This window comes from Scyliorhinus torazame, chromosome 8, assembly GCF_047496885.1.
Source record: "Scyliorhinus torazame isolate Kashiwa2021f chromosome 8, sScyTor2.1, whole genome shotgun sequence".
In the NCBI taxonomy this organism is placed as follows: Eukaryota; Metazoa; Chordata; class Chondrichthyes; order Carcharhiniformes; family Scyliorhinidae; genus Scyliorhinus; species Scyliorhinus torazame.
In genome coordinates, this window is record NC_092714.1 from 128378064 (window position 1) to 128405623 (window position 27560).

At 46.2% G+C, this 27560-nt stretch overlaps 1 protein-coding gene across 2 annotated transcripts in view; it reads left to right on the forward strand.

Moving 5' to 3' along the window:
• Positions 1-1755: 1755 nt before the first annotated feature.
• Positions 1756-27560, forward strand: part of sh3kbp1 (SH3-domain kinase binding protein 1) — a 442493-nt gene continuing 416688 nt past the window's right edge. For both annotated transcript variants that reach the window (XM_072514175.1, XM_072514176.1), the window contains exons 1-2: positions 1756-2036; positions 10671-10828. In XM_072514175.1, coding sequence (XP_072370276.1) covers positions 2033-2036; positions 10671-10828 — 162 coding nt within the window. In that variant the 5' untranslated portion in view covers positions 1756-2032. The remainder of the gene's footprint in view (positions 2037-10670; positions 10829-27560) is intronic.

Genomic DNA, 27560 nt, shown 5'->3' on the forward strand with positions numbered 1-27560 from the left:
AGCAGTCTGGTTCAGGCTGAGACGGTGGCCAGGGAAGAGAATCGGATGTGAGTGTGTGGCAGGAGCTGAAGACAATGGTTTCTCCAATATTTAACAGGCAGAAATTTCAACTCATCCAAGACTGGATGTCAGATAAGCAGTCTGACAATTTAAAGACAGTGAAGAGGTTTAGAAAGGTTTGCAGTAAGCTCGAGCTCATCAGCATACATATGGGACCTCGCATTGGGCTTCTGGATGATCTTGTTGAGGGGCATAATGTACATGGGGAATAGGAAGTCATTGAATTTACAGTGCAGAAGGAGGCCATTTGGCCCATTAAGTCTGCACTAGCCCTTGGAAAGAGCACCCTACTCAAGCCATCACTATCCCCGTATGGCTAAGGCTAGCTTCTTAATGCCACATTAAGAAGGGATGGAAAGAGAAGCTATATGCAACTATTAGACTAATTGATTTTAGATATAGAAGACAAGGTTGGAGGTGTGGGGTGGTGGCTGCTGGGGAGATAACAATTATATAGTAGATACTGAGCCTAGTTAGACCACACCTGAAGTAGTGTGTTCAATTTTGGACACTACATTCAGAAGGATATATTGGCTTTGGATTATGTGGACCCCAATGGTTAACGTACAAAGAGAGATTATACAAAGAGGGAGGCAGTGGTGTAGTGGTATTGTCATTGGATAAATAAACCAGAGACCTGAGGTAACGAACCTGGGTTCAGATCCCACCATGGCAAGTGGTGAAATTTGGATTCACTAAAATAAAAAAATCTGGAATTAAAAAGTTTATGAATTCATCTAGCTAATGTTCTGTAGGGAAGGATTTCTGCCTTCCTTACCTGGTCTTGGCCTACATGGGAGTCCAAATCCACAGCAATGTGGTTGACTCTTAAAATGCCCTCTGAAACGACCTAGCAAGCCACTCAGTTCCAGGGCAATTTAGGGATAGGCAATAAATGCTGGGCCAGACAGTGACGTCCATATCCATGAAAGAATTAAAAAAAAACTAAGTATGATTGTATTCCTGGAATTAGAATGATAAGGGATGATGTGACTGAAGTTTTCAAGATATTAAGGGGCACTGATAAGGTAGATAGAGAGTAACTATTTCTGCTGGTTGAGGAAGCCTAGCATTCCAGTCAGATTGTTAGGAAATTTATGCACATGCAAAGGATGGTCCAAGTTTGTAACTATCTTCTGCAATGGTAATTGATGCTAGATCATTGGTTAATCTTAAATCTGAGATTTTCTTTTGTTAACCAAATAGAGATATGGCGCTGGGCAGTTAAATCACAGAGATACTCAATTGCCTAATCCCGATCCCCTTTTCCTCGTGGTGAAGATTGGAATCTGTGTAGTACCTCACTGCCATTTCAACTAGGACCGGCTAACGAAGCCCTGGCACCGACCAATTTTCTGATCTTGGACTGGAGGTGCATATCCTTTTTTTTTGGGTGGGGGGGGGGGGGGGGGGGGGGGATAATGTCAGATTTCCTCCTTGCCCCAATGTTGCTATTTCTATGAGCTGTAAACACCAGCTCTGATTGCACCAAACCATTCTCCCCACCCCATGTCGTCGTGGCAGGCTTGTCAGCTTCATTCACCATCTGAGCTGTCACCGGGAACCAACATGGCGCGCGCGCGCTCGCCCCAGCTCGTGCCCGAGTCAAAATCTGGTCGCTATGGGTTCACCCCCCCCCCCGCCCCCCCGAGTGAAGGAGGGAGTTATCGCGATATCTGCTTCAGTCCCCGCCCCCTCGCCCTCCATCCCCGACCGGTAACCTAATTCTATCCGCCAGTGAGTGAAAGCAGAGTCTGAGGCAACGGAAAAGCTCGGGGTGGGGGGGGAAAGAAGGGGAGGTCAACGTAGACTAACTGACTGGCGAACAAAGATGTCCAGGGCCGCTTGAGTGAGTGAGTGAGTGTGAGGTGGCAGGAGACCAGGCGAGGGAGAGGGGGGAGCGCTCGAGCTCTCTCTTCATCTTCAAACTCTTCGAAGCGAGTTCGAGGGTGGCTAGCTGGAGTCGACATAAATGGGTGAGTGCGGCATCCGGAGAGTTAACCGGCCGGGACGGGGCTGGCTGCGATCTCCCAATTCCGCCGGGCTCCCACTCGACTCCCTCCCTCGGCGTTAAAGCGGTCCAGTCCAGTCCAGTGGCGCCTGCTCGGGTCCTGTCAGCAGCAGCGCCCGTGCCTCCCTCGACACGTTTACAGTGGCTGAGAGAGAGAGATCTCCTGCACAGCCGCAGCTGATGGGAACTGTATCCTCCGCGCTCAACGTATTGGGTATCGGGGAAGGAGCAGACCGAGGCGTCTCCCTCCCCTCTTCCCCCAGTCGGGGGATGTGTGAGGGTCACTTTAATCCCCCCCCCCCCCCCCCCCCCGCCAATTGAGACGGGCTTGGATATGTGTGTCCCATTAAAGGTTGCAGGCACGGCGGCTTTCGAGTTCCCAGGCTTTGGTGCAGCCTGTACACCCACGGTTAAATACATCTGTACAACTAAGAAACTGTTTTCCGGTTTAAATGTATTTTGTACGATCCCCCACCTCTCCATAATATCTTCAATTGTACACTGTTACTCTCTTGTTACTCTCCTTCCTTTCTACCCGTTTCCCCTCGCTGGATTAATGTTTTTCTTTTTGCATGGTGAACGTTTTCCCCATGCAATCTGGAGGAAGCCTTGTACCGTTATAACTGTCGGGTGATGTCTCTGGTGCCAGACCGTGCCTTGGTACTGGCACGGAGTGGCGTTGAAGAATAAATGAGATCAAGATTGATTTAGCCTCTTAACCCTCGAACGTCCAGTGCCAAATTAAATAACCTCAAAAGAGGAAACAATATTGGTGTTTTAAAAAAAAAAATAGCTCGACGCCTACCCACTGCTCATATTTATAAAATGTATTAGGTTCAGGGGGGGAATTAAGAAGCAAATAAGCAAAGGGAGAGACTGGTAACTAACATAAAAAAGATAATCCAGATGTTTTCTTATAGGCATGTTAAATAGTAAAAGAGGGTGGAGCTCGGGATCAAAGGTAGGGGGCATTACTGAGATAGTAAATTAATACTTTGCATATGTAGGTAAGAGGAGGTAATTCAGACACTTGAAGTGTTAGAAATTGATAAGGGGGTATTGGATAGGTTACCTTTATTTAAAACTGATAAGGTGTCATGAGATACATCCAAGGATGCTGGAAGAAGTGAGAGTGGAAATTAAGGAAGCACTGGCTATAAGTTTTCAAACTTCCTTAGGCTTCAGTCTTGCCAGAGGACTGGAGAACTGCAAATATTACACCCTTGTTCAAGAATCTATACAAGGGTAAGCCCAGCAGCTACAGGCTAGTCAGTTAAACCTTGATGCTGGTAAAACCTTTAGAAACAATAATTATGGATCAAATTAATAATCACCTGGACAAATGTTGATTAATTAAGGAACGCCAGTGCAAATCTAAGGGTGAATTGTGTTTAATTAACTTGCTTGACTGTTTATGAAAAGATAAGTTGATGCGGGCAATACTGTTGGTGTCTTCCAAAAGACATTTGCTAAAGTGCTGCACAACAAACGTGCAAACAAAGTTAGTTGAGTGGCAGGAAACAGAGTAGTGCTGAAGTTGTAATGGACTGGAGGGAAGTTTATGGTGGAATTTCCCAGAGATAGGGATAGGACCCCTGCTCCTCCTGATGCATATTAATAACCTAGACCTTTGTGTACAGGTCACAATTTTAAAATTTGGGTATGAAACTTGGAGGTATTGCAAACAGTGAGGAAGATAGTGCAGAACATTAAAAGGACATAGAATGGTGGGTTGGCATCTCAGGCGGTAGACTAAATTAAATGCTGAATAGTGTGAAGTGATTCAGTTTGGTCGGAAGAATGCAGAATGATAATATAGAAACACAGAAAATAGGAACAGGAGGAGGCCATTCAGCCCTTTGAGACTGCTCCACCATTCATTATGATTATGACTGATTGTTCAACTCAATAGCCTAATCCCGCTTTCCCCCATATCTATTTGTCCTCAGTGCTATATCTAACTGCTTCTTGCAAACATACAATGTTTTGTCATCAACGACTTCCTTTGCTAACAAATTCCACAGGTCAACCACTATCTGGGTGAAGAAATTTTTTCTTAACTCTGTCTTAAATGGTCAACCCCATATACTCAGACTGTGATATCTGGTTCTGAACACCCTGCATCTCGTCCTGTTAGAATTTTATAGGATTCTATGAGGTCCCCCCATATTCTTCTGAACTCCAGCGAGTACAATCCTAAACAATTCAATCTCTCTTCATACGTCAGTCTTGGCATCCCTCCAGTGCAACATGGCGGAGCCCTACAGGGGTCTGGCATGGAGGAACATAGGCCCACCCTGGAATGAGTGTGCCTCCGATCGTGGGCTTGGCCACCGTGGAGGTGTTTCCCCCCCCCCCCCCCCCCCCCCCCACAGGGACGGTCCCCGCAGCCAGAATGCCGAGGTCCTGCCAGGTAGGACCATACGCGAACGACGCCAGCGAGCACTCGGCCTGTCGAGCGGGCAGAATAGTCACGGGCCGCTTTCAATGGCTCCTGACTGGCGCCGCGGCGACCGCGCCATTGGTGGCGATTCTCCGGTCGCCAGAGAATCGGTGGCCTGGCGTCGGAGTGACGTGGCGGGATTCACGTGCCCCCCCCCCCCCCCCCCCCCCCGGCGATTCTCTGGCCTGGCGCGGGCTCGGAGAATCCCGCCCCAGGTTTTAGGAAGGATGTCGAGGCATTTAGAGAGGGTTTACAGAAGATTCACAAGAATAGTTCCAAAGGATGTGAAATTTCAATTAAATAGATAGATTTGGGACTGTTTTCCTTGGGGAAGAGAACGTTGAGCGAAGATTTGATAAAGGTATTAAAAACCATTAGAGTCTGGACAGAGTCAATAAGGAAAAAATTGCACTGGCAGGAGGATCTAAACTGGGAGGGCACAGATTTAAGATAATTGGCAAAAGAGGCAATGGTTAACATGAGGAAAAACCTTTTAATGCAAAAAAAGGTTAGGATCTGGAATGTACTGCCTGAGAAGTGCGGTGGCGCTAGGGTCAGATGAGGTATGCAGAAGGGAATTGGGTCATCTGAAAAGGAAAAGTGGCAGGGCTTTGGAGCAAAGGCAGGGGAATAGCACTAGGTGAATTGCTCCTTCAGAGGGCCAGCACAGATGCATTGAATGGCTTCCTTCTGCTATAACTGTTCTGTGATTCTAGGATATACTGACAGAAGCAGGTTGCTGAGCCAACCTGTTCACGCCAGTATTCATGCTTAACCTGATCCTCTTCCCATCTTCTCTCATCTAAATTTATCATTATAACCACCTACTATAGTCCCTCACCCTCGTATATGCTTGTCCACTTTCCCTTTAAATGCATGAATATTATTTGCTTCCACCATTCTTTGTGTAATTGAGTTCCATATTTGCATCACTCTTTGGGTGAATTCCCTATTGCATTTCTTGGTGACTGACTTATATTCATGACCTTTAGTTATGTTTTACCCTGCTAACCTCTCTGTATCTGTACTTGTGAAATTGACCAGCACTCTATGCTACTTGAGTATTACTGAAATAAAAATGGCAATTCAAAGCTTTTTGTCTTGCTCTTCGGCATGTCGCTTTTGTGTTAAACAGCTGATTGGAATGAAAATACAAAAGGTTTTACACTCCTACTCCTACTGTGTCTGCATGGGTTTCCTCAGTGTGCTCCAGTTTCTTTGCACAATCCAAATATGTGCAGGTTAGGTGGATTGGCTGTGCCAAATGACCCCATAGTGTCCAAAGATGTGCAGGTTAGGTGGGGTTACGGGGATAGGGTAGGTGAAGTGGACCTGGGTGGGTGCTCTTTCAGAGGATAGGTACAGACCCGAAGAGCCGAATGGCCTCCTTCTGCCTGTTGGAAAATGTTTGTTTGCTTTCCAGCTTAGATTTAATTACTGTAATTTTATTAAAAAAAAGAAGAGATTTTGACTTATTGATATTTCCTAAACTCGAGTATGTCCTTTTACTGAAATTAAATGACTCCCGCAAGAGCTGCTGATAGCTCTCTTGCACTTCAGCATTTTGCATCACTACATTTGTTCGACCAGGTATTCCATATTCTTTCCAATTTCTTATTCTTGGTGTTGAGCCAAATGCAAAATTTGCATCACTGTATTAAAGGAATTTTAATTATCGGAAGGAAAGATCCCACAAATTAGTTAAGGGGAAAACAATATCTCTTGGTGTTCCGTCTGTGTCATACCTTCTAGCTTCAAAAATAGGTAAGAGTATAAAAGATATATGAATGCTTAAGTGAATTGCTTTTTTCCTGATGGCATTCACTGGCCTTGATTAAAATTATCGGCTTCTTTCCTTTGATCAGTTCCTGCTTGTTAGCCAAATTTATTTCTCTAATCACATTTTTGTTTTATCAGGTCAATAATCGAATACAATGGCATTGTGACTGGGTTTTATTCTGCTTGCTTATTTTTAAAAAGTTATTTTTCCAAATTTACTTATACATTCGTCTATAAATATATCAACTGCACTGTTTTCATAATGGAGCACATAGCCATTTCCGCAATAAATTCACTTTCTTGGCCTCAGCCACACATTTGATCTTTGATCACTTCATTCCAGTTGTTGATCGCTTTCTGAAGTGGTACTTTTTTATGCCCCTTCTGGACGACCAAGAGCCTATGCTTTCTTGTTTTGATATCCAGAACATTTGGAAGTATTGTTTATAGATCAAGATTAACAAGCTGTTAATCCAAGAAAATCATTCTGAAAGTGGCAGGGGAAAGCCCCGAGAAAATTTCAACAATCCGAACAATGACCTAGTCTAGGATTATTGTCAAAGTAGTGCTGGTTTTGGAATTTTTATGCGCAATAGATGTATCTAGCAATTTGTAATTTTAAAATCTTACTTCATGCACTGGATTGTTACTAGTTTCATTTAATTTAAATATTGATTAGTAGATTTTCTTTTTAACCTACATTCTGGAGCAATTCTATGGCTTACATGTTCAAGCTTTGAAGTTTGATTATTAATAGATGGGATAATGAGAATTAAATGCAGCATTCCAATTTCTCTGCCATGTATGTCAAATGTTTCTAAATTTCGTTAATTATTGCAGTCTTTTTGAATAATCTTGTACATTCTTTTCACTTTACTATTAAGGTGCATTTTCTTTGGTAAAAGGGAACTTGAGGGGCACTAGAATGTGTAACAACTGTAAAATAGTAAAATGCAGCTGGAGCAAGAATAAAGATCAGAGTGACTGAATTAAAGATCTTGGTGGAAATTTAATCCAGTGTGTTATACTATTGGTGCTCTTTTCATATCATTAGAGTTTAGCAGATAAATTTGTGAACACTTTTATTTTACTGACGGGCATGTTGATCAGCCTGCATTTTTGCAATGGTTTGACCCACAATATACTGCCTACCAATGCATCATAAAGGAAACTGTGATAACTGTCACATTTGCAAAGTAGCTGGCTAACCTCAGGCTGCACCACTTAACAGAAATGTGAACGTCAAGCTATATGATGCAGGATTGTGTTTTAAATGTTTTTTTCATAGTTTGCTAATGGTAATATGTTTACAAAGGTCTGTAGCAAGTATTACGCAGCTTTTCTAATACGTGGTTTGTGACTGGTATGTGTGAAGTAAGGGAGCAATAGAACTAGAACCTCTTGCCTTCCTGTCCCTGGCCTATTTCTGCAGAATTATACTTTTTACCCTGTTGCACAATTGTATCTATTTCCCATATACAGCTTAGCACTCCTGTTACATTTTTATCCACTTTGCTTGATCATTCAGCTTCATAGCTTGGGTGAAATTATGAATTCAGTACAACATTGTTAGATGTGTGGCAATGCTCGATTGCTTTGCAAGTTTAAATCTGCAACCAGCTCTGGACAAGACTGGTGAAAAATGGTATGAGATGCCTTGGAGGAAATATATTGCATTATTTTGGTTTTGACATCACAGGAGATACAAATATAATATAGTGTTGGGTTTTGCCAGTTTTGTTTGGATATATTCTGGGAAATCTGATCACGTGCACAGCCACCTCTCCCGTCCCTTCACTCATGCCACAGGTAGCCCAACCTGCCCACCCTTGTGAAGGATTGCTTACATTCCAGAATTGGAAAATGAACTGATTCTATGTTGCCTGATTGATTAACAGTTAAGAATAATCCAAATGTTTTTCCCCATCTCCAATGTTGGTTTTTCTAATAAACAAAAGTGTTCAAAGTAAATTTTGAAAAACATTTTTTAAAGCCCCATGGCTTTCTTTCTCTCGGGCTGCTTGTAGATGTTTCCATACCTGGAAACCTTTCGAAAAGCTCAATCTTACAAAGAGTTTAGAAGGCCACCTGATGGAACTGGGTACATTTTAACCCACCTAGGATTAATTTTAAAAAAAAATTTAAAGTACCCAATTCATTTTTTTTTCCAATTAAGGGGCAATTTAGCGTGGCCAATCCACCTACCCTGCACATCTTTGGCTTGTGGGGGTGAGACCCACACAGACACGGGGAGAATGTGCAAACTCCACACTGACAGTGACCACCCGGTGCTGGGATGGAACCTGGGTCCTCGGCACTGTGAGTTACAGTGCTAACCACCGTGCCACCCAATCTGGGATTAATTTAAATGTTTATGGAGTGTGTATCTCCCTGGCTAGTTTCCCATTCTGCAAATTTACGTTTTAATCACTTGGGAAAGAGCTTTGAGTGATGCATTTGAACCAGGCTTTGTAAGTGGGATGCTGTCTTATTGGAAACAATACCGCAGCTATGAGTCTTGACACAATGGCTGCAGCATGAGACCCATCAGTCTGGGCAAGATTCAAACCTGGGACAAGATATTTCAAATTGTTGCTTTCCCAATTGTGTTCTAGGATGAGAGGGGAATTGATACTTTCTTTAAAGAAAAGTATTTATTTTGATGTGAGGCTGCTTATTCACCAACGTTTATGTGAGATCTGATAAGTCAGTTGCACATACAACAACAAAGTATGAATATTGATTAACGTTAGGTTGATTGGATTGGATTATTGTCACGTGTACTGAGGTACAGTGAAAAGTATTTTTCTGCGAGCAGCGCAACAGATCATTAAATACATGGGAAGAAAAGGGAATAAAAGAAAATACATAATAGGGCAACACAACATATACAATGTAACTACATAAGCACTGGCATCGGATGAAGCATACAGGGTGTAGTGTTAATGAGGTCAGTCCATAATGAATGCTGTACAAAAAACTCCTTCACTGGATTAGCCTATATCTAGTTTACTATATGCTGTATAGCTTTTCTGTAAAATAACATTGCCATGTTTTAAAGTCCTTGTTTTGTAGAGAATGGATCGATTATATAGACACCGTGCTAATGGAATGAATATCTAGCTGTTAGAACAGTTTTTGTTAAGGCAGAATGCAACAGGTTACTTTCTTCATGGATAGTTGTGGAACTGTGTGTTGCAATACATTAGTTTTTAGCTTTTGGCTTGAATTCAGCCTAGATTGCTTGTAAGTTCCAAAGTGAAGTAGTTTTGAAATTAAATTATATCCTGTTGTTGTTGAATGCTAAATTAAGTCATTCTCTGTCTCTCGACTATGTGAGAAATGGAAATGAAGTTAGCCAAGCAAAAAAGCTTTATTGTTTCTAACCCTGAAGCTAACTGAAGTCCTGGAGTGAAATGGTTTCCCTTTTCCTCTGTAAACACACACATTGAACATGGGGGTCCGATCAATTAATTTGACAATCTAAACTGCCTCATTGGAGCTGTGAATTAAGGGTGGCACAGTGGTTAGCACTGCTGCCTCAGCGCCAGGGACCCGGGTTTGATTCCAACCTTGGGTGACTGTGTGGAGTTTGTACTTTCTCCCTGTGTCTGCGTAGATTTCCTCCGGGTGCTCAGGTTTCCTCCCACAGTCCAAAGATGTGCAGGTTGGGTGGATTGGCCATGCTAAATTGCCCATAGGTTGGGTGAGGTTTCAGGGATGGGGCATGGGAATGGGCTGAGTCTGGGTGCTCATTTAGAGGGTCAGTGCAGACTCGATGGGCTGAATGGCCTCCTTCTGCATTGTAGGGATTCTTTGATTCTATGAAGGGAAAATGGATATCCATGTGAAGAAGTCTGGGTGGCAGCAGAATATGGGTTATCTAACTTTATGGGATGAATATTGCAAGGAGATTTGAAGGGTTGAGGGATGTGTCGATAAAAGGGTTTGCAAAGAACGCCTGCAATTTTGATTTCGTCAGATGTGCCAAAATAGGTACGGATCTTTTTGGAATGGAAATTGGCGTGCTGTTCAGATCACTAACTGACCATTTTGTGGCATGGTAAATAGTGTGAAATTCTTTGGAGAATATCTTGTAAAATGTTTTTAAAATTATTTATATGAAATGAATAAATGAAAATCGCTTATTGTCACAAGTAGGCTTCAAATGAAGTTACTGTGAAAAGCCCCTAGTCGCCACATTCCGGCGCCTGTTCGGGGAGGCTGGTACGCTAATTGAACCGTGCTGCTGGCCTGCCTTGGTCTGCTTTCAAAGCCAGCGATTTAGCCCTGTGCTAAACAGCCCCAGTGCCATTTGGATGTTTGGCAGATGGAGTAATTTGCTGTATGCTGTAAGTTTCTTTATTTTCTTTCCAGTGGAAGCGATTGTTGAGTTTCCTTATGAAGCTCAACATGAAGATGAGCTGACCATTTCTGTAGGAGATATTGTATCTAATATCAAGAAAGAAGATGGAGGATGGTGGGAAGGTGAACTCGGTGGCAGAAGAGGTTTGTTCCCTGACAACTTTGTAAGAGTGAGTATAATATGGTTTCAGCTACTATCATTTTGCAATATTTGGTATTGGCAGGCATCTACAGCGGAGGTTTTCTTGTAGGGAACGCTTGTGTGTTTACAGAAGTATTTTGGCAAAGGATATTTCAGCAACCCGATCCAGATCTAGTGTCCAAGCAAGTCTTCCATCCCCATAGATTTGCATTTGCATTTGCTGTTCCTTTTTTAAACCAAGTGTACTGCTTGTACTGCTAACAGATGTTTCTAAATTATTCAATAATATGTTCCATCAGTTGTTAACACTTCCTCATCCAGAAGTTTCAAGAATCTCCCAATTCTTAAAGTAATCTGAACTGGACAAGGTTAAGATTTTTGCATCTTGATTTTACTGCTCATTTAGTTACTTAATAAAGCATTATAGAAGAGTAGTTTGATTTTTGAACAGCATTAAGTTGTTAACCAAAATGGATTTTTGTTATGCAGCATGTTTGTCAACTCTTCTGGAGGATGCAGTTTAAATCTGATGAGGGGAAATCTCACTGTCATTCTGACTTACCACTTCCTCCCTTCCAAGTTGCAAAAATACAATGTTTTGAAAATCCCAAGTTTTCCGAGTATAACTTGAGTCAATTGCACAAAACTATAACCACATTCATAGTGCTGTTTTTTTTTTAAAGAGCAAAATTATGTTATTTCAAGTTTGCAGTTCGAAAGTTATGTATGTTCCTATATATGTTGATAGCTTGTATGACTTTTCGGCGTTACCAGTTGCACCAGGAAGATGTACTTCAGTAACACTTTCTACCTCTGAGCAGCAGCTAACTGCCAACATGTGCACTGCTGAAGAAAGCAGGAAGCTGTGGTAAATAATTATTTGCTTGGCTGATTTCATCTTATTTTAAATAAAATAAGTTGGTAGTATAGAAATAAAGCATCCCTTTTGTAACATTCTATCTCAGCAAGCTACTTTCATCAAGCATATGTCAGGTTGTCATTATTGTGGATTAGCAAAACATCATTTTGTGAATCTTCAAAGTAAATATTTTTTGAAAAATATTTTTATTCCGCATTTTCAATATTTTAACATTTTTACACAAACAGTGCCCAATGCCCCCACCCCTTGGCAGCAACCAGGTCTCCAAAGTGCAAAATTAACGACCCCTATCTTGTGGAACCCCTCATCTGCTCCTCTCAGAGCAGATTTTACCTTTTCCGAGGCCAAAAACTCCAACAGATCCCCCAGCCATGTCAAAGGTACTAGGGGGAGAAGCTGACCTTCATCCCAACAGGACCTGCCTGCGAGTGATCAACAAGGTGAAGGCCAAGATGTCTGCCTGCGCTCCTGTCTGCAACTCTAGCAGGTCCGACACCCCGAATATGGCCTCTAGGGGACTTGATTCCAATTCCACATGCAGAACCTCGGACGTGCTAAAAAACAACCACCAATTTTTCTCCAACTTCGGGCAGGACCAGAACATATGGCTGGGCCCCTCCCACACTGCTCACAACTATCCTCCACCCCCTCAAACAGCTGGCTCATCCTCACCTTTGTTAAGTGCACCCATACACCACTTTTAACTGAATCAACCCCAGCCTTGCATACAAGGTTATGGCATTGACCCTTCGCCCCATAAACCTTCCTCCAGCACCATCCCAGCTCTTCCTCCCACTTGGCCTTAATCCCTTCCATAGTCTCCTTATCCTCCTCCATAATCCTATCATAAATCGCTGAGACAATCCCACTACCTCCAGCCCTGTATTCACCGCCCAGTAATAGTGCAACAGATTCGGAAGAGTAAAGCCCCCCCCGACTGCCTTTGGAGCACTGCCTTCCTTATCCTTGCCACCTTCCCTGCCCCCACAAATGAGGAGGCCAGCCTATCCACCCCTTGAAAAAATATCTTTGGCGAAAAGACCCGTAGACACTGGAACAGGTACAGAAAACCATGGCAAAATATTCATTTTGACTGCCTGCACCTGGCCAACCAACAGCGAAGGGCGAGTATCCCACCTCCTAGATCCTCCTTCACCTTCCCTATCAGACCTTCAAAAGTAAATATACAAGCTTATTGTTACAATACATAGAAAAATACTTCCTGCTTGTTGATCTAAAATAGGTTTTTAAAAATGCACCATTAAGCAATAAAAGGAGCAAAGCTGGCACAGGGCAGGCATTAGAAAGATGGGAGACCTGTTCATAGATGGGACTTTCCCTAGCTTGAAGGCGCTGGAGGAGAAATTCAGCCTGCCACCTGGAAATGCCTTCAGACACCTCCCAAGTCCGCGACTTTCTCAAAAAACAGGTGGGGACATTTCCATTGCTACCCCTTCGTAGGATACAGGACAGGGTGGTGTCTGGCATCTGGGTAGGAGAGGGGAAGGTGTCAGACATCTACCAAGAACTGCAGGAGGCAGAGGAAGCCCCAGTGGAGGACTGAAGGGCAAGTGGGAGGAGGAGTTGGGTGAGGAGCTAGATGAGGGCCTGTGGGCTGATGCCCTAGGCAGGGTAAATTCCTCCTCATCATGTGCCAGGCTCAGCTTAATTCAGTTTAAGGTGGTACATCGGGCACACGTGACGACAGCGAGAATGAGCAAGTTCTTTGGGGTGGAGGACAGCTGTGTGAGATGTTCAGGGAGTCCAACGAACCATGTCCATATGTTCTGGGCATGCCCTTCGTGTAAAGAACTCTGGCAGGGCTTTGCGAGGGCTATGTCCAGGATTTTGGACACGCGGGTGAAGCTGAGTCCAGAAATAGCGATCTTTGGGGTGTCAGAGGATCCGGGAGTGCAGGAAGCGAAAGAGGCCGAGGTTTTGGCCTTTGCCTCCCTGGTAGCCCGGAGACGGATCTTGTTAATGTGGAGAGACTCGAAATCCCCGAGTGTGGAGACCTGGGTTAGTGACATGGCTGGGTTTCTCAGCCTGGAGCGAATAAAGTTTGCCTTGAGAGGGTCCTTGCTGGGGTTCTCCCGGCGGTTGCAACCGTTCCTTGACTTTCTAGGAGAGCGTTAAAATGTCAGCAGCAACAGCAATCTGAGGGGGGGGGCTTAGGTGGGGGACTGTTCATTTAATGTATATTCTCTTTTTGTATAATGATAACAGCCACCTAGTTTTGTTAAATATTTTCCTTTTATTTTTCTGTTATTGGTTCTGTAAAAGTTCTGTTTGAAAAAAGCTTTAATAAAAACAAATTTTTTAAAAAATCTATAAAAGGAGCTTGTTTTAATTATTGGTGTATGCTAAATCAGCTGATCTTAAATTGGGTGAGCGATGGGCATGCTGAAGTTGGTTTCCATGTTCTGGGAGAGTGCAAGTCCTTGCTGCCAGGGTTTTGTTCTTAATAAGCTATTCTGTGTCCTATGCTTAAAAACCACATGTAGCAGTTGATGGACTGTTTCCTCCCCACCTCTCGGTATGTAGGAGGCATGAAATGATATGAGGTATGGTTACATTGGAATACTTGGCATGAAATGTTGAGTCACTGTACTCTTCACTATCGGTTGCATCATTTTTTATGATGCTACTTCTCAACGAAACCTTTCAATGATCAGCACAGATGGAAAAAGGAAATTCTGGTTTTGGAGGTAATTAGCCTAGTTGAGCCTATCCTCTGAAGATAACATTGGGTTGGGTGCAGTTGGGACTATTTTCAAAATTCTTCTTCAGTTGTTTTACGAAATATGTTGACAACAGCCAGAAAATCAAACAAAATAAAAAATAATGTAACTTTGAACCCTTGCTGTAGTGTTCTGATAAATACAACTCATTTATTGTGGATAGCACAATTGCTTCACAGCTCCAGGGTCCCAGGTTCGATTCCGGCTTGGGTCACTGTCTGTGCGGAGTCTGCACATCCTCCCCGTGTGTGCGTGGGTTTCCTCCGGGTGCTCCAGTTTCCTCCCACAGTCCAAAGATGTGCAGGTTAGGTGGATTGGCCATGATAAATTGCCCTTAGTGTCCAAAATTGCCCTTTGTGTTGGGTGGGGTTACTGGGTTATAGGGATAGGGTGGAGGTGTTGACCTTGGGTAGGGTGCTCTTTCCAAGAGCTGGTGCAGACTCGATGGGCCGAATGGCCTCCTTCTGCACTGTAAATTCTATGATAATCTATGATTTAGTAATGATGGATTAAGGAGAGGCAAGATAAATTGTAAACAGTCATGATCATACATATGTTCTGCTTCTGAGGGCGTGGGCAAGAGTATTGCAGGGTTGACAGCTGCCGCTCGCTTGTAGGTAAAGTTGGTTTTAGAGAGGATTACTCCGTACCCAGTGTGTCAAGCCGCAGTAAAATGCGACGTTGCAGATGAATTAAGGAGCAGCAAAACTGATTTCTTTCTACTATGGCTGCTGTGGCTGCTACTGCTCTTAAGCAATTTGGCGTACCCTTTACCACAGCACATAGGGCCACCGAGTAATAGGCAAGGGGTCTTTTCCCTCCTCAATGCTCTTGCACCAGGACCCCTGTTGCAAATCCCCCTGCTTCATTCACATAAAGAATAAAGGGCATGCTGAAATTAGGAAGCCCCAAGACAGGGGCGCTAATCATGGCTTGTTTCAAATTACAAAATGCCTGCTCCTCTCTGGGATCCAGGTAACAACAGAAGGGGCATCCTGTAGGGTAGCTTTGTGCAACACTGCGTCCATCTCTCTAGTCCGGTATCCACTGCCTGAAATAGTCCACCATTCTGAGGAAGGTAAAGGTTTCCTTTTTTGTGCATGGAGTTGGAACCCTTGCTAACGCTTTCAGACCCAAGTCTCCGCTGTCCTTGCTGCAGCTGGAATCCCAAATACTGAACTGTCTTCTGACAGAATTGCAGCTTGTCCATTGAGATCCTATGTCCTCTTTCTGCCAGGTGTGATGATAACAAAAGGGTATTCTGTTGACAAACTAGCCCTCCCTCTGAGGCAATCAATAAATTGTTGTCCTATTGAGGGAATGTTGAGCCTGCAGACAACTGGCACTCGTCCAAGTCTCTTTTAATACTGTTAATTCCGATATGTAAAGCAAATAGATGTTGACTTTCCGGGTGCAATGGTATGGAGAAAAAGGCTGAGAAAGTATCCGTTGTTGGTGGTATAGAAGACAAAATGCCATTTTGTGTCCGGCACCAATGGAGCAATAGTGATAACAATTTTATTGATGGCTCTAAGATCTTGCACAAACCACAACTCGGTGGGTTTTCCTACCTTTGGAATGGGGAGTATAGGGGTGTTACAGGGGCTTTGTGTTCACTTCAGCACCCCTTGCTGTAATAGTGCATTGATCGCTCCCTCTATCCCTTTTTCTGCTTCCGGTGCCAACCTGTATAGTTTTAAGCAGGGCAGGGCAATGTTCTTCTGTAGCTGCAACCTATGCGCTGGGGCAGAATGTACTTTTCCAACATGAGTTTTATGTTGGGCCCATTGATGTGCCAGTACCTGGGCCAGGATTGAAGGGAGTAAATGCTGGCTCTCTCGGGGAGGTTGTTGTCTTTCAAATGTAGCGGGCCATTGCTCCTCTTTCCAGGTCACTTTGCCCTCCTGTTTGCCATAAAATTCTATCAGGCAATTTCGTCCGTCCATTTCAATATAAATCCCATGTATTACTTTTTTCGTTTGGCCTCTTTGATCACTTCTCCTATTTGCTTGCCTTAGCGGGATGTCTTACGGCCAATGTTAAATGGGGTTCTGCAGTTAAACCCATCCTAAAAAGGTCCCTCTGACTATGGGTCAACTGTACTAACATTCCTAATCCCACAACACCGAAAAATAAAAAGGAGTGACATGCAATGATGTCTGCTGTCCTCAGTGACTTTGCGTTTATAAATTGTATGCGTGTTCATCCTCACAAGCATATCAAGCCGTGTAATGGGTCACTATATTCTCTCATCTGGACTCTTATCAGGTGTTTTAATAGCTGTGCCCAAGGGTCATTAATCTTTTGTAAGACTTCCTGCAGTTTAAAAAAAAAAAAAAATTTTAAACCGTGGTACTGTAAGGGTTAAAGTTCAGCTGACAGCATAGGACACCGACACGGAGCGATTGGGCGCAGGCTCAGAAGTTATTACATTTTGCAGCTGGTGAGCTCGTATTTGAGACAGTTCTTTTTTTAAAAATATGTTTTATTGAAATTCTTTTCCCAAACAACAATTTTTCCCCTCTTACAAAGCAAACGCAACAATAACAATACAGATTTTTAACAATACACAAGTAACAAAACCCCTTTATCTTTGACCTAAACTAAACTAAACCCCCCCCCCCTTCCCCCTGGGTTGCTGCTGCTGGTCATCTGTCTTCCCTCTAACGTTCCCCTAGGTAGTCGAGAAATGGCTGCCACCGCCTGGTGAACCCTTGAGCCGATCCTCTCAGGGCAAACTTTATCTGCTCCAGTTTAATGAACCCCGCCATATCGTTTACCCAGGCCTCCAGTCCGGGGGGTTTCGCCTCCTTCCACATGAGTAGGATCCTGCGCCGGGCTACTAGGGACGCAAAGGCCACAACGTCGGCCTCTTTCGCCTCCTGCACTCCCGGCTCTTCCGCAACTCCAAATAGAGCTAACCCCCAGCCTGGTTTGACCCGGGCCTTCACCACCCGCGAAATCACTCCCGTCACTCCCTTCCAATACCCTTCCAGTGCCGGGCACGCCCAAAACATATGTGCGTGGTTTGCCGGGCTCCCGCCACACCTCCCACATTTGTCCTCCACTCCAAAGAACCTGCTCAATCTTGCTCCGGTTATGTGTGCTCTATGTAGCACCTTAAATTGAATCAGGCTAAGTCTGGCGCATGAGGAAGAGGAATTTATCCTGCTTAGGGCATCAGCCCACATACCCTCCTCTATCTCCTCCCCTAGTTCTTCTTCCCACTTTCCTTTTAGTTCGCCCACCGACTCCTCCCCCTCTTCCCTCATCTCTCGGTAAATCTCTGACACCTTGCCCTCTCCGACCCACACCCCTGAAAGCACCCTGTCCTGTATCCCCTGTGTCGGGAGCAACGGAAATTCCCTCACCTGTTGTCTAGTAAACGCCCTCACCTGCATATATCTCAAGAAATTTCCCTGGGGCAACTTATACTTTTCCTCCAGTGCTCCCAAGCTCGCAAAAGTCCCATCTATAAATAAATCTCCCACCCTCCTAATTCCCAACTGGTACCAGCTCTGAAATCCTCCATCCATTCTTCCTGGGGCGAACCTATGGTTGTTCCTGATTGGGGACCCCACCAGGGCTCCCCGCACCCCTCTCTGTCGCCTCCACTGTCCCCAGATATTCAATGTTGCCGCCACCACCGGGTTCGTGGTAAACTTTTTAGGTGAGATCGATAGCGGCGCCGTCACCAGCGCCTCTAAACTCGTCCCTTTACAGGACTTTCTCTCCAGTCTTTCCCACGCTGCTCCCTCACCCTCCATCATCCATTTACGTATCATTGCCACATTGGCGGCCCAATAGTAATCGCCCAAGTTCGGTAGTGCCAATCCTCCTCTGTCCCTACTACGCTGAAGGAACCCCCTCCTTACTCTCGGAACCCTCCCTGCCCACACGATGCTCCTGTCTATTTTATTAAAAAAGGTCTTGGTGATTAGTATAGGGAGACATTGAAATACAAATAAGAACCTCGGGAGGACCATCATCTTAATTGCTTGCACCCTGCCCACCAGCGATAGAGGCTGCATGTCCCACCTCTTGAAGTCCTCCTCCATTTGTTCTACCAACCGTGTCAGATTAAGTCTGTGCAAGGTTCCCCAGCTCCTAGCGATCTGAATCCCCAGGTATCGGAAGTTTCTTTCCACTTTCCTTAGCGGCAAGCCTTCTATCTCTCTACTCTGGTCCCCTGGATGTATCACAAATAATTCACTCTTCCCCATGTTTAGCCTATACCCCGAGAAATCCCCGAACCCCCTCAAAATTCGCATAACCTCTATCATCCCCCCCCGCTGGGTCCGACACGTACAACAATAGGTCATCCGCGTATAACGAGACTCGGTGTTCTTCTCCCCCTCTAATCACCCCTCTCCGTTTCCTGGAGTCTCTCAACGCCATGGCCAGAGGTTCAATTGCCAACGCGAACAAAAATGGAGACAGCGGGCATCCCTGTCTTATTCCCCTATATAGTCGGAAATACCCCGATCTATGTCGACCTGTAACTACGCTTGCCGTTGGAGCCCCATAAAGAAGTCTAACTCAGCTAATAAACCCGTTCCCAAACCCAAACCTCCTTAACACTTCCCATAAATACTCCCACTCCACCCTATCAAATGCCTTCTCTGCGTCCATTGCTGCCACTATCTCTGCCTCCCCCTCCACTGGGGGCATCATTATCACCCCTAATAGTCGTCGCACGTTAACATTCAGTTGTCTCCCTTTTACGAACCCTGTCTGGTCTTCGTGCACCACCCCCGGGACACAGTCCTCGATCCTCGATGCCAGTACCTTTGCCAACAATTTGGCGTCCACGTTCAATAATGAAATGGGTCTATAGGACCCGCACTGCAACGGATCTTTATCCCTCTTCAAAATTAACGATATCGTCGCCTCCGACATCGTCGGGGGCAGAGTCCCCCCTTTCCTGGCCTCATTGAACGTCCTCACCATCAACGGGGCCAACAAGTCCACATATTTTCTGTAATACTCCACCGGGAACCCGTCTGGTCCAGGGGCCTTCCCTGCTTGCATGCTTCCCAGTCCCTTAATAACCTCGTCCACCCCAATCGGTGCCCCCAGGCCTACCACCCCCCGCTCCTCCACTTTCGGGAACCTCAATTGGTCCAGGAACTGCCGCATCCCCTCCTCTCCCTCTGGGGGTTGAGACCTATACAGTTCCTCATAGAAGGTCTTGAACACCTCATTTATCTTTCCTGCCCTTCGCACCGTGTCTCCCCTTTTGTCTCTAATTCCTCCTATCTCCCTCGCTGCTGTCCTCTTTCGCAATTGATGAGCCAACAGGCGACTAGCCTTTTCCCCATATTCATACCTCCTCCCCTGTGCCTTCCTCCACAGTACCTCCGCCTTTCTGGTGGTCAGAAGGTCAAATTCCGTCTGGAGTCGTCTCCTCTCCCTGTACAATTCCTCCTCCGGGGTCTCTGCAAATTCCCTATCCACCCTTAAAATCTCCCCCAGTAATCTTTCCCTTTCCTTGGCCTCTGTTTTCCTTTTGTGGGCCCCAATGGAGATCAGCTCTCCCCTGACCACCGCTTTTAGTGCTTCCCATACCACTCCCACAGGGACCTCGCCGTCGTCATTGACCTCCAGGTATCTCTCAATACACCCCCGCACTCTTGCACACACTCCCTCATCCGCCATCAGTCCCACATCTAATCGCCAGAGTGTTCTCTGCTCCCTTTCCTCTCCTAATTCCAGGTCCACCCAATGTGGGGCATGATCCGAAACCGCTATGGCTGAGTACTCAGCTTCTTCCACCCTAGAGATCAACGACCTTCCCAAAACAAAAAAAATCTATCCGGGAGTACACTTTATGGACATGGGAGAAGAGGGAAAACTCCCTAGCCCTAGGTCTAAGAAATCGCCATGGATCCACTCCCCCCATTTGGTCCATAAACCCCTTAAGTACCTTGGCCGCTGCCGGCCTTCTTCCGGTCCTTGAGCTGGATCTATCTAGCCCCGGGTCCAGCACCGTATTAAAGTCCCCTCCTAAAATCAAGTTTCCTACCTCCAGGTCCGGTATACGCCCCAGCATCCGTCTCATAAATCCCGCATCGTCCCAGTTTGGGGCATACACATTAACCAACACGACATACATTCCCTCCAGCCTGCCACTCACCATTACATATCTACCTCCGCTATCTGCTACGATGTTCTTTGCTTCAAATGCTACCCGTTTCCCCACCAAAATGGCCACCCCTCTATTCTTTGCGTCCAGTCCTGAGTGGAACACCTGTCCCACCCATCCTTTCCTTAGCCTAACTTGGTCCGCCACCTTTAGGTGCGTCTCTTGGAGCATAACCACGTCTGCCCTTAGTCCTTTCAAATGCGCGAGCACTCGGGCCCTTTTTATCGGTCCGTTCAGGCCTCTCACATTCCACGTGATCAGCCTCACTAGGGGGCTACCTGCCCCCCTCCCGTGTCGACTAGCCATTACCTTCTCTAGGCCAGTCCCATATCCCGCCTCCGCGCTCCCGCTCGCTCCCCCAGCATCGCACACCATCCCCGCCCACCCACTCTTTAGCCATTTCCTTTTGGATTTCCGCAGCAGCAACCCAGTTGTCTCTCTTCCCCCCCCCCCCCCCCCCGCTAGATCTCTTTCTAGCATGATTGCTCCCCCCATATTACTTCCGTAAGTCAGCTGACTTCAACTGACCCCGGCTACTCCTGCTCACTCCTCGACCCCCCCCATGTGGGGAACTCCCATCCGCCTTGCGCCTGTCTTCCCGCCTTATTCTTTCTGGCGCGGGAACATCCCTTTACCTGACCCGCCTCTTATGGCGCAGCTCCCTTTCCCCTCCCCCTCCCCTTCCCCATTCTCCAACTATGTCCCGTCTTTCCCCCCTCACCGGCGCCCACATTTCCCCAATGTCTCCCCTCTTCCCAATTTACTTCTCAATTAACTTCAACCATAACATTAACAATAACATTTCCTGCAGCATCAGTCCCTCAGTTCCGATCCAATTTCTCTTCTTTGATGAAGGTCCATGCTTCCTCCGCCGTCTCGAAATAATGATGTCTCTCCTGATACGTGACCCATAGTCTTGCCGGCTGCAGCATCCCGAACTTCACCTTCCTTTTATGCAACACCTCTTTGGCTCGGTTGAAGCTCGCCCTCCTTCTCGCCACCTCTGCACTCCAATCCTGGTATACCCGTACCACTGCATTCTCCCATCTGCTACTCCGCACCTTTTTAGCCCATCTCAGGACCTCTTCTCTATCCTTAAGGCGGTAAAATCGCACGATTATCGCCCTGGGTGGTTCTCCCGCTTTTGGTCTTCTCTCCGGAATCCGATTTGCCCACTCCACCTCCAAGGGGCCCGTAGGGGCCTCAGCACCCATCAGTGAGCTCAGCATCGTACTTGCGTACGCTCCACAGTCCACTCCTTCCACACCCTCAGGGAGACCCAGTATCCGAAGGTTCTTCCTTCGCGCTCCATTTTCTAGGGCTTCGATCCTTTCAGTACATTTTTTATGAAGTGCCTCGTGCGTCTGTGTCTTAACCGCCAGGCCCAGGATCTCATCCTCAATATCTGTCACCTTCTGCTCCACCACGCGGAGCTCTGTCTCCTGGGTCTTTAATGTCTCCTTGAGCCCCTCAATTGCCTGTAGCAACGGGGTCAGCACCTCCCTCTTCAGCTCCACGCACCGTCTCACAATTTCATCCTGCTCAGGCCCCCATGTCGCCTGCGCTTTCTCCGCCGCCATCTTGTACTTCTCTCTTTCTGACCCTTTGGTCGACGATTCCTCGCACTGCAGCCGCCGCCGCCGGTTTTTTCCTCCTTCGTTTGGGGGGGACTCCCTTCTCACACACCCCACACCAGGTTGCGTCGTCGAAAAATTTCCCGTTGGGGCTCTTAAAAGAGCCCGAAGGTCCGTCTGAGCTGGAGCCGCCGAAGCGTGCGGCTAGCTAGGCATCACCGCAACCGGAAGTCCCTTCAGTGGCCTTGATGAGGTCTTTTCACAGTTGTTCCCTCTGCTGCTAGAATTCACCTTTGATACAGGCCCTCAGGTCAGCTTGCAGCTTTAAGCTTGCCCTTCCCCCGCCTGCATGCTGGAAGAGGCCCTGTTTATCCTGCAGTTGCAGCCAAATCTTTTACTGTTTCTGTCGTGTCTGGCAACCCAGAAACATACCCTTCCTGGGGGACACTGTCGGGGGAATATTGCAGCCTTCTTCCCACACCGGGAAATGTCAAACAAATGCCGTGGGGGCCATGTAAAAGAGCCCAAAAGTCCGTTCCAAGCAGGAGCTGCCGAATATGCGACCTCGCTCTGCATAGCCACACTCGGAAGTCATTTGAGACAGTTCTATAAACATTCCATTATCAATGCAATGTATTACCGCTCCTAATTTGCAGAGTGTCTGTCTGCCTAATAGGGTCAGGTGTCGCGAGTTGTGGTACATCCTTCCTGGGGGGTTAAATGCTTCTTGGCCCCTTGCATGATAGCCTCTTTCCCTCTATTTGCCAGTGTTCGAGGGACTCATTTCCTTCATTCAAATGATTATCATTATTGGGAACCCAGCCCCCATTTATGCCGGGTGGGACTGCAATCCATACTTCAAAGCTGACCAAGATGCACCATAAGAGTATTTTAGAAGCAGCAAAACATCCCCTGGGATGGGGCTATAAATAGCACACATTTAAGTCAATTTCCAATGATTGATTTTATAGGCATTAGCTATTAGAGACGTGTATTGTTCTTTGTCAATTCAGAAAAGGTCAACTGTCTGCTGAAATGGTTAATGTTTCCTGCAGAATCTAAGGGGCGGAGAACTTGGCATGATACCATTTACGTTTTTTCACGTAATCTAAAAACTTATTCATATTCAATTACTTTTATTCATAAAGGTACTTTCTTTTAAACTGATCGTAATTTCCAATGTTTCCGTTCATTAGAGAAATCTCAACAAAAATCACTCAAGTTATAATCTCGGACTCACAATGAAGATGATAAAAAATACAACCCACTTAGCACTTCATGCTTTGACTAAAATTAGTTGGTTAAACAAAACACATAGATTCTCACAGCTCACAAATATCACAGTTAACGTTAGTCTTATCTCACGGCTACAAAAAATTCCCTTTCTCTACAGCAACTCATCTGTTATGCTTTTATGTTAATCTTCTATTTACTTGTACTCCTCTGTTTTTTTTTTTCCCCGCGAGGGGGTCCTCTTTAAGGGGTTCACCTTCTTTCTCGCTCCGGATGTCTTTACCGAGCCTTCGGGACGACTGTGAGGGGGCGTCGAGTTTATTGCTCATTGTTCAGTCTGAAAGATACTTTAGAACATATATATAACAATAACAACGACCGCGGAAATCATTTACAAATACTACAGGGAGCGCACACCGGTGTTTATCCTTTCGCAAACCTCGAAGTCTTTTTTTTTAAATTTTGGTCTCTAAGGCACCTTTTTCTTCCCATGCAGCTATCATTAATTAATTAATTAAGATAACTCTCCTAGCATGAGTCACTGGCCAGTAATTAATGTTGCCGAGCCGCAGACCCCCCTTTCAGCTGGGGTCACGTTATGGCTCTCTCCCTTTCAGCTGAGAGAGTCCTGTTTAGAGATTCGTTTCGGGGTTCACTTCCCGTTAAATTAGGCAAACTGCAACGACTACGCCAATTTGTCGTGGAAATCAGAATACTGACAAATTCCTCGAGGTTCGATTTAAGGAAATTTATTTACACAAATATATTTGCGGAGAGAGAGTGTTCTAGCTGCAAAGCCAGGGCACCGCACTCGGAGTTTCGATTTAAGACAGCATGTTTTTATAATCTGAAGTAAACAGGCATGTTTATATTAAATAGACCTTGGAAAGTACGTACGATGAAATACGTAGTACGTATGTTCTTGCCCTTGGCTTTGTTATCTTTGAGGACAATGTGTTTTCATAATAAGGCCGAAACCAGAATATTTCAGCAGTATTTAATTTATGTTAATTTCCCTTCCACACTATCTTAGGTAGAACCTCTTCACTGACCCTCGGATGTTGAATTTGACTTTCTCCAAGTGTAGGTATGACATTAAGTCACCCAACCAAGCAGAGGCAATGAGCGGAGTGTGAGACCTCCAACCAAGCAATATTTACTTTCGGGCTATCAGCGAGGCAAAGGCGACAATATCCGCCTCTACCCCAGACTGAATCACTGGTGAATGCGATACCCCAAAAATGGCCACCAATGGATATGGGTCTAAATCCACACAGAGTATCTCCGACATGGTATTAAAGAATGAAGACCAGAAGCCTGCAAGTTTGGGGCAGGGCCAGAACGTATCTGTGTGGCTAGCCAGTGCCATGAGAACAGCAATCACACCTATCCTCAACATTTGGGAAAAACCCATTCACCAATTCCCTAGTCAAGTGCGTCCTGTGTAACACCTTAAACTGAATTAGGCTGAACCGAGCACCTGAGGATGTGGAGTTGACCCTATGAAGGGCCTCACTCCGAACCTCATCAGTAAGAATAAGGCCTAATTCACTTTCCTATTTTGCCTTAACGGAGCAGAAACCAAGCAGAAAATCTGGCCATTTAGATCTGAAATAGACTCCTTGTCAGGGACAGAATCCCTGACGATATTTGGCAATAGTACTGAAGACTTGCGCTCCAGAACTTGCCACATCTCTGCCAAGTTGTTCCGGTACAGCTACAGCACCAGCATCTACCCGACAATGTGGAAAATTGCCCAGTTATATCCTGTACATAAAAAGCAGGGCAAATCCAACCCTGCCAATCAATCTGCTCTCAATCATCAGTTAAGTGATGGATGGGGTCATGAACAGTGCTATTAAGTGGCACTTAATTAGCAATAACCTGCTCTCTCCTCAGTTTGGGCTCCACCAGGGCCACTCAGCTCCTGACATAATTACAGCCTCAGTTCAAGCATCGACTAAAGAACTGAATTCGAAAGGTGAGGTGAGAGTGAATGTCCTTGTCACCCATGCAGCATTTGATAGAGTATGGCATCAAGGAGCCCCAGCAAAACTGGAGTAAATGGGAATCCGGGGAAAAACACTCCATGGTTGGAGTCATACAGAGCACAAAGGAAAATGGTTGTGGTTGTTGGTCAGTCATCTCAATCCTCGGCCCAACTATCTTCAGCTGCTTGATCAATGACCTTCCTTCCAACATAAGGTCAGCTGTGAGAATGTTCGCTGATGGGATGGCTGGACAATATTCACCATTCGCGACTCCTCAGACACTGAAGTTGTCCACGTTCAAGTATAGCAAGATCTCTGTTGTTACTAGGGAGGGGGGGGGAAAAGTGTTCTGCTGACGAGGGAGGGACTTGGGCCAAGGGACAGAGAGGAGATTGGGGGTGGAGGCTGCTTGGGGGCGGGCCAGTGGAGTGCGGAGTATGGGCTGGAGGCGGACCCAAAAAAGGGGATGGCTGATCGGCCAGGGGGGTGCAGGGGGGCAAAGAGCCCCCCAACTAGGCTGATCACCTGGAATGTTCGAGGGTTAAATGGGCCGGTCAAGAGGGCACGTGTGTTCATGCATCTTGGGGGACTGAAGGCGGACGTGGTAATGCTGCAGGAAACGCACCTTAGAGTAACTGACCAGATTAGGTTGAGGACAGGCTGGGTCAGTCAGGTCTTTCACTCGGGACTGGATTCGAAGACCAGAGGGGTTGCGATCCTGATCAATAAGCGGGTGGTGTTTGAGGCGGGTAGAATAGTTTTGCATGTGGGAGGTCGGTACATTATGGTCAGTGGGAAACTGGAGGGGGTGCAGGTGGTATTAGTAAATGTGTATGCGCCAAATTGGGATGGTGTGGAAGATACCGGACCTGGACTCGCACAGGGTCATGGGAGGGGACGTCAACACAGTTTTTGACCCTGGCTTGGACCGGTCAAGCTCGAAGACGGGCAGGGTGCCAGCAATGGCAAAGGAACTAAAAGGGTTCATGGAGTAGATGGGGGGTGGGGGGGTCCATGGAGATTTGGGCAGTCGAGGTGAAGGAGTTCTTCTACTCACACGTGCATAAAGTGTACTCCCGGATCGATTTCTTCATTTTGAGCAGGGCCTTACTGGCAGGGGTGGTGGACACTGGGTACTCTGCGATCACAATCTCAGACCATGCTCCGCACTGGGTTGACCTGCAGATTAGTAAAGACAGTAACCAGTGCCCGCACTGGAGGCTAGATGTGGGACTATTGGCTGATGAAGGGGTGTGCGAGTGGCTGAGGAAATGTATTCAGAACTACCTGCAGGTCAATGACACGGGGGAAATTTCAGCAGCGATGGTCTGGGAAGCACTGAAGGCGATGGTCAGAGGGGAGCTGATCTCGATACGGGCCCATAGGGAGAAGGTAGACAGGGCAGAGACGGACCGACTGGTTAAGGAGATACTACAGATCGATAGGAGGTATGCGGAGACCCCAGAGGCAGGGCTTTTAAGGGCGTGGCGGAGGCTACAGGAGGAGTTCGGCTTGTTAACCACAGGGGGTCAGTGGAGCAGCTGAGAAAGGCGAGGGGGGCGATCTATGAGCATGGAGAGGCCAGCAGAATGCTTGCACAGCAGCTTAGAAAAAGGGAGACAGCCAGGGAGATGAGGAAAGTTAGTGATTGAGATGGGAAACTGGTTGGAGATTCAGCAAGGGTGAATAAGGCGTTTAGGGATTTCTACAGTAGGCTGTAGAGGTGAGAACCCCCTCTGGGGCCGGAGGGGATGAGGCGCTTCTTTGGGAGCTGAATTTCCCAAAGGTGGACGGGGAGTTGTTGGAAGAGATAGTGGAGGGTCTGAAGGCCATGCAGGCGGGTAAAGCCCCGGGGCCGGATGGGTACCCAGTGGAGTTTTATAAGAAGTTCTCTGGGATATTGGGGCCGGTGTTGATGAGGATGTTCAATGAGGCAAGGGAAAGAGGGGTGCTGCCCCGACGATGTCGCAGGCATCGATTTCGCTGATTCTGAAGCGGGACAAAAACCTGAGCTGTGTGAGTCCTACAGACCGATATCCTGTTGAATGTGGACGCCAAACTGCTGGCCAAAATGTTGTCCTCCAGGATTGAGGATTGTGTTCCAGACATTATTGGGGAGGACCAGATGGGGTTTGTTAAGGGTAGGCAGTTGGTGGCCAATGTAAGAAGGTTGTTAAGCATAAGCATGATCATGAT